Below are 15448 nucleotides of genomic sequence, written 5' to 3' on the forward strand. Positions count from 1 at the left end.
CTGTCCTGATGAAAGTGTTTTTGTCAGAAAGTAGAAACCTTTATTGTAAAAGATCAAGCTAAACACCATGGCTTTTCTGTCTGCTCTGGTGCTGTTTTGGGACAAAATATGAAAAAAAAAACTTTGTTCCTTTTTGAAGTTGGTAAGTTCATGCTCAGACCTGTAGAGGGCGCTGTGGACAGAGCTTGTCTGGAGTTTTAGCCAAAAATGAAACTTTCAGAAAGTAATCACGAGACTCCAAGTGACTAAACTCTGGAGTCGACTAATCAACGTGACCCGCAGAGCTGATGTTAGCTATCACAGCAACAGCTGAAATGAGTCTGTTTGATGTTGAGACTTTTCCATTTTAAGTTTATTTTAAAACAATAAAGAAGTTTTTCAGTTGAATGTTTGCAGAGTAATAAGGGACCATGAAGGGTACAGCAATCTGTTAAGGAACTGAAACGTGATGGGAACAGGCAGAAAGAGGAAAAAACAAAAGATTATTTATTAATAATACTAATACTACTACCACTACTACTACTACTACTACTAATAATAATAATAATAACATTTAAGTTAAATAAAAATATGCAGTTAACCACAGACCATAGTAGGGCTAATATGTCGGGCCAGTATTTGACATTTTTTATGCATCGTTATCAGCTGATATAACTGCTTAGTAAAGCTGATTTAAAGTCAGGCACATCCCCGGGTAGCACGGTGCAGCTGCAGGATTTAATTTAAATGTATACTTACGTTCCTGATCAACATCTATAATAAATGGTCTAAAAATCATTTTGAACTAAAAGTCATTTATTTACCGGTTCTGAATGTTTCAAAATGTGGTCAGTTTACTAATTTGTTTCATTAACTTTATTTAAATGTCTGATTTCAACAACTGAACAGAGCACAAATGCATGATTTAACAGCTGATTAAACTCAGTGTTCAAAAACTGATTCAGTTTCAGAGGTTTTGCAAATCATCTGATGTTATTAGTGACATTTTAGCATGAAAATGAGGTGGAAAACGTCTAGATATTGACCATAAAAGTCAGCCCAAAATATCGGCTGACCATGACCTTTACTTATCAGCAATAGAAAAACCAATATCGCTCGCCCTCTAGACCATAGTCCTCTCATTTAGAGGTAACTTGAGATCCTCAAAGTAATCCAAGAATGGTTACCAAGTATCGAAGATTTCTTTGTGTTTCTTTTGAAAATATTTTTTGTCTTAAGAAACATCTCGTCTCATTTCCATCTAGAGCTCATTTGAAGATTCCTGTTCCCATTTGAGCAGATTGTCTGTTCCATCCAGGAGCATTTCTGATATAGGGTAAACTGAAGGTGGAAATACAAAGAGAGCAGTCATGGAGTTTGAAGAGATTTTCTAACTAAAGATTTTAACAAATTCTTCTCAACCCTAAATAATACCCTGTCATTCTAGGCCTTCACGTTTTTATATTTTACTTTAAATGTAGGATCAGTGTCCCGTCTTCCCTCAGTATTCTCATTTTTCAGTCAGTAGGAGCATGATCTGTGAACCGGCCCTTCTTTGGTCTATATGCACAATTTAGCGCTGCTTGTTTAAAGATTTGCTCCAGATGTGGACCTCAGCCCGGCTGCTCTGAGAAAGCTCGGATGGGAAAATTAGAGCGGATTTCCTGCTCTTGGCCTTTCTCCTCCCACTACGGTTCAGACAAGAACAGAGGAGGTTGAGCGTGTTTAGATGAAGGTGTGTGTGTGTGTGTGTGTGGAGGAGGAGGAGGGGGGGGGGCACTCATCTTCAGCTGAGTCTTCATTCTTTCTCCAGTGACTCAGGACAGAACATTGTAAGTGTGTGAAAAATAGAATATTTGAATTAGTCATAATGTTTTGATATAGACACATGACTTGGTATATATGTTGTGTGTGTGTGTGTGTGTGTGTGTGTGTGTGCGTACATGTGTGTGTGTGTGTGTCTGCTCTGTCTTCTCGATCCCCAGTGAGTCATGGAGGATGGCTGCTTATACTGAGCCAGGATCCTCTGGAGGTTTCTTCCTGTTAAAAGGGAGTTTTCCTCTCCACTGTCTCTACATGCTTGCTTAATATGAGGATTGCATCAAGTCACTGACACTAGTCAGTGGCTTGATGCAATTTGCTGGGTTCCTTATATAGGAAACTTTTTGCTGATTGGCTTAATGTACTGACCTGTATTGGAATGTTTACTGTGTGAAGTGCCTTGAGACGACTCTTGTTGTGATTTGGCGCTATATAAATAAACTTGAATTGAATTGAATGTAAATAAGTCAGATACATACAGCATAAAATAAATATATATTAAATATAGAAACTGTATTAAAGTAACATAATAACATGAAGCAAGTATTAAAGGGACTTTACAGAGTTTTGAATTTTTATGCTCGCGATCGCCCCCTCAGGCCAAAAGCGTAATGGCAGCTTCAATAGTAGGCTCGTGCACGAGGTGCGCATGCTGTACGTGCACACTCCTTAACAAAAATAACAGTTGAGGTCATGTGTGTGTGTGTGTGTGTGGCCCAGAGGACAGAGGACAGGAGAACGCATAGCTAATTAATTAAATAATTTGGTTCGGTATCTTTCTCTTCAGCACAGCCGACAAAGGTTTAAGATGGGTCAGTCCTCCTGCATGCTCTTGAAAAATTGTTACAAAATGAAAGTTGAACCCACATCTTTTTTATCTGTGAATTCAATGCCATTCAGCGAGTCTCAAATAAAAATGTGGGCATCTTACTGTTCAAAAACATACCAGTAATGTAAAAAAGAAACTCTAAATAAACTATGTTAACATCCAGAATCAAACCCGGGTTTTATGCACGAAAGTCCGACATCTTACTAGGCGAGCTACCGCGCCAGTGACGTCACTTGTATCTGTACCACTTAAGAACGGTTCGGAGGGCTATGCCTGAGCGGGAACGTGCATGAAGCAGCCTGCTCGACCCGAGCAGCTCTCTTTTTCTGTGATTTTACAGAAAAACAGGCAATCACAGTAAAAATGCCAGTGCTCATTCTACAGGACCAGTAGCCTGGCAAGCCAGACTAAATAAATGTATTATTTAAACTTTGCAAAGCAAGAATTTGGTCTAGTTCACTAGGCTACAGGTCCAGGGCATTGCAGGAGAATGTATGAAGAAGAAATTTATTATTTCTATACATGTTTTGGCTGTCAAACTTCCATAATGCCCCTTTAAATATGTTGGCATAAACAATGACGTTAGAAAACCAAACTATAATCTAGATTAATTTATATAAATCCAACACACTTTATTCCAGTGTACCGAGTCTCGAATGGCCGTTCTTTTTAGGACCCGTCGTTTTCTAAAAGCTCATTAAAATGTGTGTTTGGATCAGCGAGCAGCATTTATATTTTCTAACATCTAAAATAGCAAAAAACCCTGTCGTTTGTTTCTTACGTGTTTCAACAGGTTTGAGGATAATTAGCTGCAGGATGTCATTGATTCTGCAGATTGAATTCAGTAAATGTAAAACCTCTTTTCTCTTTTGATGACTGATTATTAATAATCTTGTTCATCTCTCCAGGACAGTTGGACTCCTTTTGTCTTCAGCCACCGTGTTTAAGGAGCCTATATTGTTTCCCTTCTGGTGGTTAATCTGATTACATTTCAATTTGCACATGTGACTGTCTGGTGGATGACAGGCTTACTGTTGAATCGTCTCAACCCCTCCCTGCCCTTCTGACCACCAGTCACCCAAGGCCATTTGTTAGGAAGTAAGGTCATTATCCCCCGTCCTTAGCAGCAACACAAAATGAAATGACCAAGTATAATAAAGAACGCTAGGATGTGGAGACAGAAGGCAGACAGAACGCTGAATAATCCACTAAATTGGGTTGATTTTCATAAAATTTCTGCAGCTTACAGGTTGAAATATAAATGCATTTAATTAATATGTGTGTGTGTGTGTGTGTGTGTGTATGTGTGTGTGTGTGTGTGTGTGCGCATGTGTGCGCGCGCGTGTGTGTGGAGGTGTGTTTTACTTCCTTTTACCATTTGTGACCTAAAAACACATTAAAACCATTGGAATTTTCATGAGCTAACGGTTGTGAAGCTGTTTTGGACTCTTGTGGGATTTGGATCTCCAAATGTCTGTTTTTCCATTTTTACTGATCTCTTCCTCACCACTCCACCTCTCTTCCAGCGACATGGTCTGTCGTATGCCGGGGGAATAAAGCCTTCGTCAAGACAAGACAAGAATGGGGTTTGATGGGATTATTAATCGCATCATCATGTTGTAGAAAAGATGTTGCTATGGAGATGCTTGATGCAGCTTTTTGTTAATTATCACTAAGTTGAGATAAGCTTGTGGGATGTGATCCGATAGGTATTTTTCTCATGAGAGAACTCTTGATGTGAAGTGTGATAAAAAGAAAAAAGTTAAACCTGATGTGATGTTTGAAACACATCCATAAGAGCTAGGGCAAGCACACAAGAGAAGGAGATGAACAAAACCATCAGGGTTTGTCTTAAAAAATGTGGTGTATTATTTAAAGGTGCACCATTTTTTAATGATTATTTCTGAATATAGTCAGCCTGAGTGTTTCATGCAGGCAAAATATGAAAATATTTCCTACATCTATCTCCTGCATTAGCTTCTAATAGAAAATAGATACTGAAACTCTTGGATTTGAAAATAATGACAGAGTGACATCACACTGTCACCTAACATTCATGGACTTACCCATCTTGACTCATGACGGGGAAGGCTGTTGTTGGTTTGGCGTCCAGGAAACAGCAGAGAACGTCTTATCTAGTAGAAGCTAACCATTAGGATTAGCAACTCCACCACACAGCAGAACTCCTCCAGATTTGTGTTATTTGTGGAGATAAATCATCAATATTGGAGTCAGTGGTAGAGTTGCGTCGTTGTTATCCAATCCGATGCAAGACGTCCAAATATCAGGAAACAAGAGTCCAAAATCCGACGTGTTGAGCTCTCCTCTGATGTGGTATTATGCCCCCCCCCCCCCCCCCCCGCGTAAGATTTACAAGGCATTAATTCCTGCTACAGACCACTGCAAACGTATTGATTAAACGAGGCTTCCACACCTTTAATACACGTGGCAGGATGAACAAAAATTTTTCTATGTCTGAGATAATTAACGGTCCACAGATTAATTTCTTCTATGGTTGTTGTGCATACAGAGACTCAAACCTGTCTTCTTTTTTAAATACTTTCAGTCAGTAAGAGGTCTGGATCAGATAAAAGGTTTTATTTTTCTGTTTTTTCAGAGTCAGCCAAAGCTGTTCTCCTGACTAGAGTGGTTCTTGTTGGCTGAAAGCCTGAGATTTGTCAGCCCTCCAGCAGGAATCTCACCGAGGCTGTTCTCCATAGCCTGTATCATTCTAGATAGATAAGGGACTCTGGTGCAGGGTAGTCATTTTCAGTGCATGAATTTAAGACAAATGATTGTTCTTGTGCTAACTTCCCTCCTCCACCACCCGATCCTCTTATGATTATGATCAATTTTCCACTCGTAATTAGAGCCTGGCAGTAACTCAGCTTATGGGCTCTGACATTTTATGTAATAGCCTATAATATTGTTGTCAGTCACATTTCATATAGTTGGTGCTCTAAGCCAGGCTCTCCCTTTTTATGTTTCACGAGTTTTGTGATGGGAGTTTAGCTGTTGATTCTGATGTTTCCCTGTAAAATATGTCAGTCGGATCAGTGAAGCTGTCCTAATAAACGACGTGTAAGTGAGCTGACACGTGAGTGCCAAGTACGGCATAAAACAAATCACGGTTTTATAGAAACGACCACAGCCTAATTTAATGCAGGCTTTGATCAAATTACTCGTCGTGCTTCTACCTTGATTTCTCTTTCTGTGTGAGTCGACCCCATTCTGCTCCAGTTTGAGAAATGGAGCAAAGCAAACTGTCTGAAGAGCCACTTCCTGTTGTGTACTGAAGATCCCTGTCATGTGATAGTGTCATTTGAGGCGGTTGCATGGGGCCAACACGGGGAGGGAATATGGTGGCCGTGCTGATCTTGCTGATGTGAATGTGACTACCCCCACCCCACCAGCTACCACCCTGATTGTGTAAAGTGTCGACTCAGCTGCTGTGGCATCACGGCCCACTTGCTGCACACTGCTCAGGCACTATTGCAGCACAAACACACACATACAGATACACATAAACACACCAGTGGTGCACAGCGTGAGCTAAAGACACACTGTGGGCTACACACATGATAACGAATCATCCAAACTCAATTTGAGTGATCTAGGTTGTGGCTGTTCATTGGACAGGGTATAAATAAAGTATCATGTTTCACTTTAAACACCCAAGTTAGCATATACATATTTATTTACTTTTATGTTATTTTTAAAGCTATGAGTCTTCAATGATCTCCTGTTTAAAGCAGCAATATGTAAGAATTCTGTTGTGAAAAATTTGACAGTTTTTCTCCTTTTAAATAAACACTAAAGAGGGACAGAGTTACTATTTACGATCTACCAAAGCTCGGAGATCGTAGAACCGTCTATTTACGTTCTATCACCCGTGCCATTATTTGCGGACGCGTCTACCGGCACATTTTTTTCAGCCGAGTCGCGCTATTTGCTAGTCTGCTTCTGTCGGCACGACAGACGCACCAAGAGCAAGTTTAAGCAGTGTGTTGATTTGTTTAGCTGGGGTGCTCCGTAGAGCTGAGGAAAATAATCTAACAGTCAATGCAATAAGATGCGGACATAAACGATTATGAATCATTGAGGAAGCACATCATACCCTTATTATAGCGGCTAGTTGCTAGCATTAGCCACTAGCCTGCTCCATCTCTAAGACAGCAAGCTAACAGCAAGATCGCAGACTTCCACATTTCTTCTAACGCTGATGATATGTTACCGTAATACATGTAGTAAGTACTCCCAAGAGTGCTAACATCAGGTATAACAAAGTATTTATGTACTTATCAAATTACTGTGTATGGTAATGGTAAATGGTCTGTATTTGTATAGTGCCTTCTTAGGGCCTTCACCCATTCATTCACACACATTCACACGCTGGTGGTGATGAGCTACAATGTAACCACAGCTGCTCTGGGGCGCACTGACAGAGGCGAGGCTCTGCACAGGTGCCACCGGTCCCTCGGACCACCACCAGCAGGCAAGGCGGGTTAACTGTCTTGCCCTACCTTCCAATTACTGGACAACCCGCTCTACCCCCTGAGCTACTGCTGTCCCACATATGTTTGACTCGTCTTGGCTTATCTTCTGGTCCTGTTCTGTAACCAGCAACAGCCATGAAACTCACGCAACGGGAGAGAGAATGTGATTTTTTTGCTTAGATGAACGGACTGCAGTAATAACGTTTGACCACAGGATGTCATTCATACATATTGCACCTTTAAATAAATGTCAACTGAATTTTCAGACAATTTTAAGTGTTTCTTTCTAAACGGGATAAAAATCACTAACACTCATCTGTTTGAAGAAATAGTTTTCATCCTACATTACTGATGACCTAACAACTAGTCTGACAACCATCATTATGCAACACTATAATTTTCTAAATCTCACAGAACCATTAATTTTCTAGACATAGACATAGGAATGGTCCTGTTCTCTTGTTACCGAAGGATGTTTCACCTCTCATCCTTAAGCCTTTATTTAATTGACTCACATGCTTTAGTAGATTTATACAATCACACTAATAGGTCCTGTTAAGTCACATCAATCACTACCAACATCAGAACTGATGATGTCTTTTTGGATGAAGGTGAATATCTCGGTTGTTGTTTTTGAATCCTTAGGATTTATAGAAGAAGGTTTTTTTTAGAGAGCCTTTTTTATGCTTGCTGAACTCAGCTCCTGGAAAAGAGCAACATTTTGCTATAAGCTGTTAAATATCCATAAAACTCCATGTAAATAACTGTGTAAGAATACATTGACGGTGGTGTAAAGGTTAATGAAATAATGTAGCGCTATCCCCTGGGAAATGGAGGATATGTTTAGCTGTGGTTGTACTAACAGTTGGCTAGGTAAGATGGTGATGATCTGAAACATACTTCAAAATACCCCTCATGATTTCCTTCTGATGTATTTTGGTCCACCTGCTTGGCTGCACACCTAAGTAGTAAAGATGTTTCCTAAACATAATGTTAAAGCAACGGACTCTTTCTTTTCTCACTCTGCTCTTTCCGTTGTCTTTCTTATTTCTGCAGGTCCTTCCCTGGAGAAGTCCCTGTGATCAGTGAAATCTTCAACCAACAAAATGGCAACCTGAAGTGTTGCGGATTAACTCATCCAACGCAACGACACCTTGACTGATATGATGACTTGAAACCCAAAGTTGAATTATTCAGACAAAGAAGTTCAGTCTCATATATTTGTTGTCCCAGAGGAAGACGCGGGACTGGAACAGCAAATGATTTTTTGCTTATATGGTTTAACTCTGCCTTATTATTGACTTAATAGGCGAATGATTGAAGGTTGACAGAATAGAATTCTTCCCTAGATGTACATGTGGAGATAGCAGTAATTTTAAGTGTTATTACGCTTGTGAGCGAGCAGGTGCACAGGCTGGTTTCTGCCATACTATGAATCCCAGAGACAGTGTGGAGGTAATGGAGACTGAGGCAGGAGGTCAAAAGGAGAAGCTGATTGGAGGGAAAGCCAATCCTGGAAATGAGATTGAGGGCGAGGATGACAAAATCCCTGGAGCTTACAACTGCAACATCTGTGGACGCAGCTTCCCTTTTCTTAGTTCTTTGTCGCAGCACATGAGGCGACACACGGGCGTGCGCCCTTACAAATGCCCCTACTGTGACCACAGGGCTTCCCAGAAGGGCAACCTCAAGGTCCACATCCGCAGCCACAAACTCGGCACACTGTCTAGCCACCACTCCAACGAGGATGAAGAGGGTGGGGCAGAGGAGGAGGAGATGAAAGTCTCAGAGGGTCTCAATGGAAGCACCAGTCCAACGAAGAGCAGCTCAGCCTGTAACAAGGTGATCAACGGGGACGCTGGTGAGGAGAATCGGAGAAAGATGTCTGCCCGGAGCATGAAAAGGGAAAAGTCTGTAACCAACCAGAGGCCTTTCTGTTGCCGCCTGTGTGGCTACGAGGCCCAGCGAGAAGATCAGCTCCTCAGCCACATTGAGAAGGTCCACATAACAGCAGACGCAGCAGAGGAACCCGTCCCTGTCAAGGAGGAGGACATGACCGAACCCGATGTCGCCCAGTCGCAGAGCGATGGGACGTTCCCCTGTGAGACCTGTGGTCAGGTCTTCACCCAAGCCTGGTTTCTGAAGTCACACATGAAGAAACATGCCGGGATACTGGACCACTGCTGCAGAATCTGTGGGAGAAGGTTCCGCGAAGCCTGGTTTCTCAAGTCTCACATGAAAACACACAACACCAAATCCAGGTCTCGCTCCAAAGCAGACTCAGCTGAGCATCCGGCCACTATCAACGATGTAGCCCAGGATCCTGACGCCGTCACTGCCTCCGTCACATCTGTTTATCACACCTGCTCCAAATGCGGGAACCTATTCCACAACAAAGAAAGTCTAAGAGCTCATGAAAAAGTTCACAGTCAGAGCTTTGGGAGAAAGTCCCCCATCCGGCGCAGCCCTAGCGACGACGAGGACTCGCCAGCTGCTAAGAGACGTTTACTTGAGTACCTAAGCCTTCAGTGTGTTGAAGTTAAGGCTGTGAAAGAAGAGGAGGACAGTGAGAACATGATTATGGGTCAAAGAATTCCAGAGCTGGATCCAGTTTGTAGCTACCAGGCTTGGCAGTTAGCCACTAAAGGAAGGGTTGTGGAGCCTGTGGAGCCCAATTACAAGGCCTCCTATGGAGGAGGAAGTATGGAGGAGGATGCCCTTTCTGAAGCCGCTGTGGTTTTTGAGAAGGAGAGCAGTCGTTATGTCCTGCAAGGTCAAGAAAAACGTATCTCTGGCAGACGCAGCAGCTCTGGGGTGGGAAGCCACACCTCATCAGGGGACAGGACACCTGAGAGCCTCAGCGACTCTGAGTACCGACCTTCATGTCGCCAAGACAGACGACGATCATCCCAGCCACAAGCCTCCTCCAAGGGCAACGAGTGCTTCGAGTGTGGCAAGACGTTCCGCAGTCGTCACCAGATGATCGTCCATCAGCGGGTCCACAGGAAGGACGGGGGCAGGGCATCTGTGGGAGACAAAGAGAGGACAACAAGGAACGAGCAGTGGGGCCATGCCAGTGATGTAGAGTCAGGCTCCCCGAGCAGACCCAGCACTCCCGGGTACGGAGACTCTCCACCAGCCTCAACTCTGGGAGACCAGGCTTCTGAGATGGGTACCTCAAACTCTGGAGAGCTTGCAGGTTAGTAAGACACTACCGTCAGTGTTTTTGTTTTACGAACACATGCGTGATCTAAATCAAAACAGTCGTTAAAGAACACTTAAAACCAACCCAAGATGTTTTAGGGGCAGGCGATAGTTTTTTTAAGCTCTCAGCTGACACCTCTGTGCTGCTGGTTTAAACATCTGTTGCCAAATCTGATTTGTGAAGCAAACGGCTGCTCTGCCCTTAGAGGTGGGAAATAGCACCACCATGTGGTGAAGTCGTACCACTGCAGTGGAAGGAGTTCAGTTCAGGATGCACAATGTTTGCAAACAGAATTTCTATTAAAAAAGAGCGCTAAACAGAAATTTAACAATAAAGTACATTTTTGGGGCTTTCCAAATCCCTTTAATGTTTTCTGTGTGTATAAATTAATAAAACAAATGCCGAGGATGTAAAACAACACTTTAAAAGGCAAAGCATACACAAACGTAACAAGACTTCAGCTGGTTTCTCCACCTTTTTCTTTTCTTTTTGGGGCACCGGTTTTCATAGAAGATGGTAAAGAATTGTAGTGATGATCTTGAACTTTCCAGTTTGCACAGATGTTCAAAAATAGCAGCAGAATTTATTCAGGCCCGATAGAGCTGTGTGCTATTTCAGGTCTTCCTGTCTCAGGAAACCCCCCCTCACCCCCCACATCTCAGTGTGAATATGAGTTTTTGTTCTACTTTAACCCACTAGCGCCGTTTATCCTATGAACGACTGTTATCAAGGATTCACTTCTTCTGTTTAGGTAAATTCAGCATAGAGAAAACATTTTTCTAACTACTCAGATTGTTTGGAGATTTGCATTTGTGGCTAAATATAAATACAGATATGTGTTTCAGTCAATAATCCTACTTAGAATTACAAAAGCATTATTTAAAGGGGTCAAAAGTAAGAAAGATGTATAAAATGAGCCTTTAAAACATCGTGTGATACTTTTACTGTCAGTCATCCAACCCTTTTATGAGCCAGACTGGTTATTTATAGTGACACCTCCTAATGGATGGAGTTCTGCTGGCGTGGAAAAAAAACACCCAGAGGTTACTCCCAAGAACTACTCTGTAGGATGCAAATGGTTTATGGATTTGAAAACATTTCTCACCATTTCTTGTTGAAAGTGAGTTGAAATATTTATATAAATCCATAAAAACATTTATAGTTTCTGATTAGTGTTTGGCTTGCTAGTTTAGGACACAGGAAGTGTGTGTGTGTGTGTGTGTGTGTGTGTGTGTGTTTATTTTACTCTTATATTAAAACATCTAATGCTAAAATGATCATCACATTGTGATTCTTAGTTCCTGATGGAACCCCTAAGGAGGTATTTCAGTTAACAGGTCATTGTCGCCCTCTTGTGGTGAGTGTAAAGAGCTGCATCCCAGGGACAGTCTTTGTTATGTGCAACAATAATGTCCACAGACTGTGGACAAACCTGTTATATTAGGTGAAAAATCCAGATTTTATGTCCTTCATTAAAGTTTTAACTTGTCTGAATGCTAATGAATGTCTTGAATACTTGTTTTTATTGTTTTATGTTATGCCTCAGCTTTTTCATTTAGGGCAAAGTAGGTTTAGTGAACACTACTGCCCTCTGGTGGAGCTTCACTAATTCTGTGTCCTGATAAGTTCTGCCTCTAAATTGGATGAGACTCTGATCTCTGATCTTTCTGTTGCTTTCCTTCTACAGATGTGAAGCCCTTCGTCTGCAGCATGTGTGACTTTGTCACCTCCGAGTCTCAGGCTTTTTCCACCCATGTCCGAGTCCAACACCCAGCTGTCCCCAACGACAGACATGAGCTTGTTCCCAGTCCCACCTCCAGCCTGGACAGAGGCAGCTCTAGTAGTTATCCCAAACTAAAAACTGATTTTGTCCAGGGGCTAAAGACCTCTCCACATGATCCCACCTTGACCCCCGTGGATCTGTGTGTGAGGGCGGAGGGTATCAGAGGCACAGCCTCCTTAACGCTGGACAGAAAAAGCCTCCCTAGCCACAAGTGCTCCTTCTGCTCACACTCCACCTCCTACCCCGAGGTACTGTGGATGCACCAGACTGTGGCTCACCGCATCAACAGCAGCAGCTCCAGTTTGGCTCCTAAATGGGCTCTTAAGACCAACTCAAAGGGCTCCAGAGATGGTGTGTTAACGTCTAGGAGGCGCACTGGACCCCCACCGATGCTGGAAGGGAAGGAGTGTCAGCCCCTGCCTCCAGGGATGCGCCTCCAGCGTACACGGCCTCCGATCTGCTCCAGTGAGGTTCCAAAGAAGAGTAGGCCACTCAGTCATGCAACTGCTGCATCCTCCTCCTCCTCCTCATCACTCTCCTCAGGCCCCTGCACCTCTTCCTCAAGGGGCTTCTCATATGCATCAGCCAGCCGAGCTGGGAGAGTCCCCGTACGGTCAGCAAGTAGCGGTATCATCAAACACACAGAAGATCAAAATCGTCGCTTCAGACCCAAGGTGGATGTCTACCCACGAGGAAGCTCTCTGGCTTCTTCTGGCTCCTTGGAGAAGAACACCGGGAGCCTCTCCCGTTCCTCAGCTCCAAATCCGGGCTGCGCTTCCAGGGCGTCGGACCGCTACTTTATGCCACAGGAGGGTCTTGGCTTCATGCTGTCCAGCAAACACAGCCGAGCTCAGGGTTCGCCTCATCAGCAGCTAGCCAGCTCCCTCAGCCAGAGTCGGCCCAACATCTCAAGGCCCTCCACCATCATTCAGAGCTCAGTCACAACTCAGAACTCTGCCGGCTTTCAGACCCATGCAGATTCTGTGCAGAATTCTTCATCCCCCTCCTCTACCTCCTCCTCATCCTCCTCATCAATCCCAGAAGGTCGTAGAGACGTAAAGCAGGACCTGATTGCAGAGACAACGGAGCTGCCAACCGATGTCCTCAGATTCCTGAAGAACTACAGTCCTCAAGAGCTGGCTGCTCTGTACCACCGCTGGGGCGCAGCTAACGTCCTGCTGGATCCCACAGGTGAGGCACTAGCTTTCCTCTCTACTGGTTTACACTTCAACTAGTTGTGTGTTTGTGGAAAAATGGCTCAGAGCATCTCAGCTTCGGAGGAGATGTAAAGTGTCAGGAGTCATAAAGTGACGGTTGAACTCCTGATGCTTTTTATGAATCAGCAGCTTGTTTCTGGGCTGTTTGAGTACAGCTGAGAGGTGGAAGTGTGTGTTCACTAACTCACCTTTTTGGGGGATGGTGATTGATGCGTACACACTAAACTGGCGAGGGAGTCAACCTTGTAAGGACACACATCTACGGGAGCTTTAATGTGGGCCAGTGTGTGCTCGTGTGGCTCTGAGAGTTCACATGCAAAAGCGGCGTGTGAATATGCTAATTTATTTTCCTAAACAGCGGAAGACGTGAGAGAACCTTTGCTTCCTCTCGGGTCTGCGAGGCATGCCCGGACTCCTGCTCTACTCTCTCATAAAGCTGTCACGAGCGGTTTGGATCACGGCTCCTCGTGACGATTGGCTCGGGCAGATGCAAACACGAGAGAAGCACAAACGGAGAGATGCGACGGAATAATTACCCCACCAGCTGCGTTGGAAATTAGCGAACATCCGTAATATTTGCCCGTTTTCCCGTTGTGTCTCTGAGGTCAAGTGGGGCTGTGTGGAGCCAGGGGTCAAAGACAACAGCCCCAGAGCGGACGCGTGACATCGCTGTCACCCGTCCAGGCGCATATCGTCACCATCCGCCTTAGCCCTTTGAGTCACATGGTATAAAGTGACCTTTTTTGAGCAACTGAGTCCCGTTTCTCCCTGCGATGTGCATGAGTGAGTGTGAGCGGGCCTGCTTGTGTTTCGTGTTCAGCTCTGTCTTGTCTTTCATTAGTGCGTCAGTGAGAAGGGCTGGCGGCTCAGAGTAGAGGTAGACCTTCCAGAGGCCAGCAGTCGGGCTGCCAGAGAAACTCTCCGTCACCTCTTCCTCCTTCCTGCCCCCCCCCCCCTCCCTTTACTCCTCCCCCATCACTGCCTGTTCACAAACAAACAGCTGACTTGGCCCAGGTGCATCCCAGCCTCTCGAGCACCAAACCCTCATCTAAAGTCAAGTAAAAGAATCCACTGAAAAACAAAGGAGAGATTTCACCAAGAAATGGGTTTTTAGGTTAAAAACAAGCTTTTATCTGGTGTAAACTTCTTTTATGGTGCATTTTTAAAAAATATTTTTGTTGCACAACCTCTGTTTCTTTTCAGAGATCATTATATTTGTGCTGAGATGAAGCTATTTGTTTTCCAAACCAGCAATGTTCCGGCCTCTGTCCAGAGAAACAGAGTCCAACCGGACCGATGAGCTTAGATTAGGGTCGTCTAACACAGAAATAAAACATCAGCCATGATCCACAGCCAGATGGCATTTTGGGGTCTGGGAAACATTACATTTTTCTTCTGGATTGGCAGAAACCATTACATGGTTACTTTAACAGAATATTTTGTAAATTAAAGCAACTTAAAGAGGACTTCACTGCAAAAACGTATCAAGAAAGATAATAAAAGGCTCCTTTTAGATATTTTATCTAGGGATGCACGTATCTGCCAATGTTAGTCATTTTTGAACGGAGGCCGACCAATTAGGGTTTTTTAAGGCCGATGTCGATACCGATTTTTAAAGAAGTTTGTTGCTGATGGCTGATATCTAAAGCCGATTATTAAGGCCGATATATTTATGTTTTAGCAGCACATTGATTGTGAATGACAACTGAACACTCCCTCTGAACAATATAAATAAAATAAGTCAATAAATCTCTTAATATTTATTGAACTTCAAATATAAAACAAACTCAAAACATAAAAAAAAAAACTGTGTGTTGGGGTCCTTCGGGTCCTTTCTTTAGTCTAGTAGTGGCAGCAGTTGGCCACACAGCTGCCTGATTTGTTTCATTTTTTATTTTTTATTGGCTTTTAAAAATAATTTCAGCCGATATAGAAAAAAATTAATATATATATATATATATATATAAATATATATATATATATAAAGAATACATTTTATACTATTTTTTAACATATCCGTAGCGGTTCGATAAGTAAACCTGAGCAGATATTAACAACCATCTGGTTTCCATTTGTTTATCTGTTTCATGGAGTGAGGGGAGTGATAATGTGTAATTG

General features: G+C 43.2%; 1 protein-coding gene across 4 annotated transcripts in view; it reads left to right on the forward strand.

Annotated features, from left to right (window-relative positions):
* Nucleotides 1–15448, forward strand: part of znf516 (zinc finger protein 516) — a 73754-nt gene that overhangs the window by 45219 nt on the left and 13087 nt on the right. For all 4 annotated transcript variants that reach the window (XM_015949447.3, XM_070550929.1, XM_015949446.3 and 1 more), the window contains exons 2-3: nt 8182–10324; nt 12018–13304. In XM_015949447.3, the coding sequence (XP_015804933.1) occupies nt 8557–10324; nt 12018–13304 (3055 nt within the window). In that variant the 5' untranslated portion in view covers nt 8182–8556. The remainder of the gene's footprint in view (nt 1–8181; nt 10325–12017; nt 13305–15448) is intronic.

This window comes from Nothobranchius furzeri, chromosome 5 (genome assembly GCF_043380555.1).
Source record: "Nothobranchius furzeri strain GRZ-AD chromosome 5, NfurGRZ-RIMD1, whole genome shotgun sequence".
NCBI classification, from domain to species: domain Eukaryota; kingdom Metazoa; phylum Chordata; class Actinopteri; order Cyprinodontiformes; family Nothobranchiidae; genus Nothobranchius; species Nothobranchius furzeri.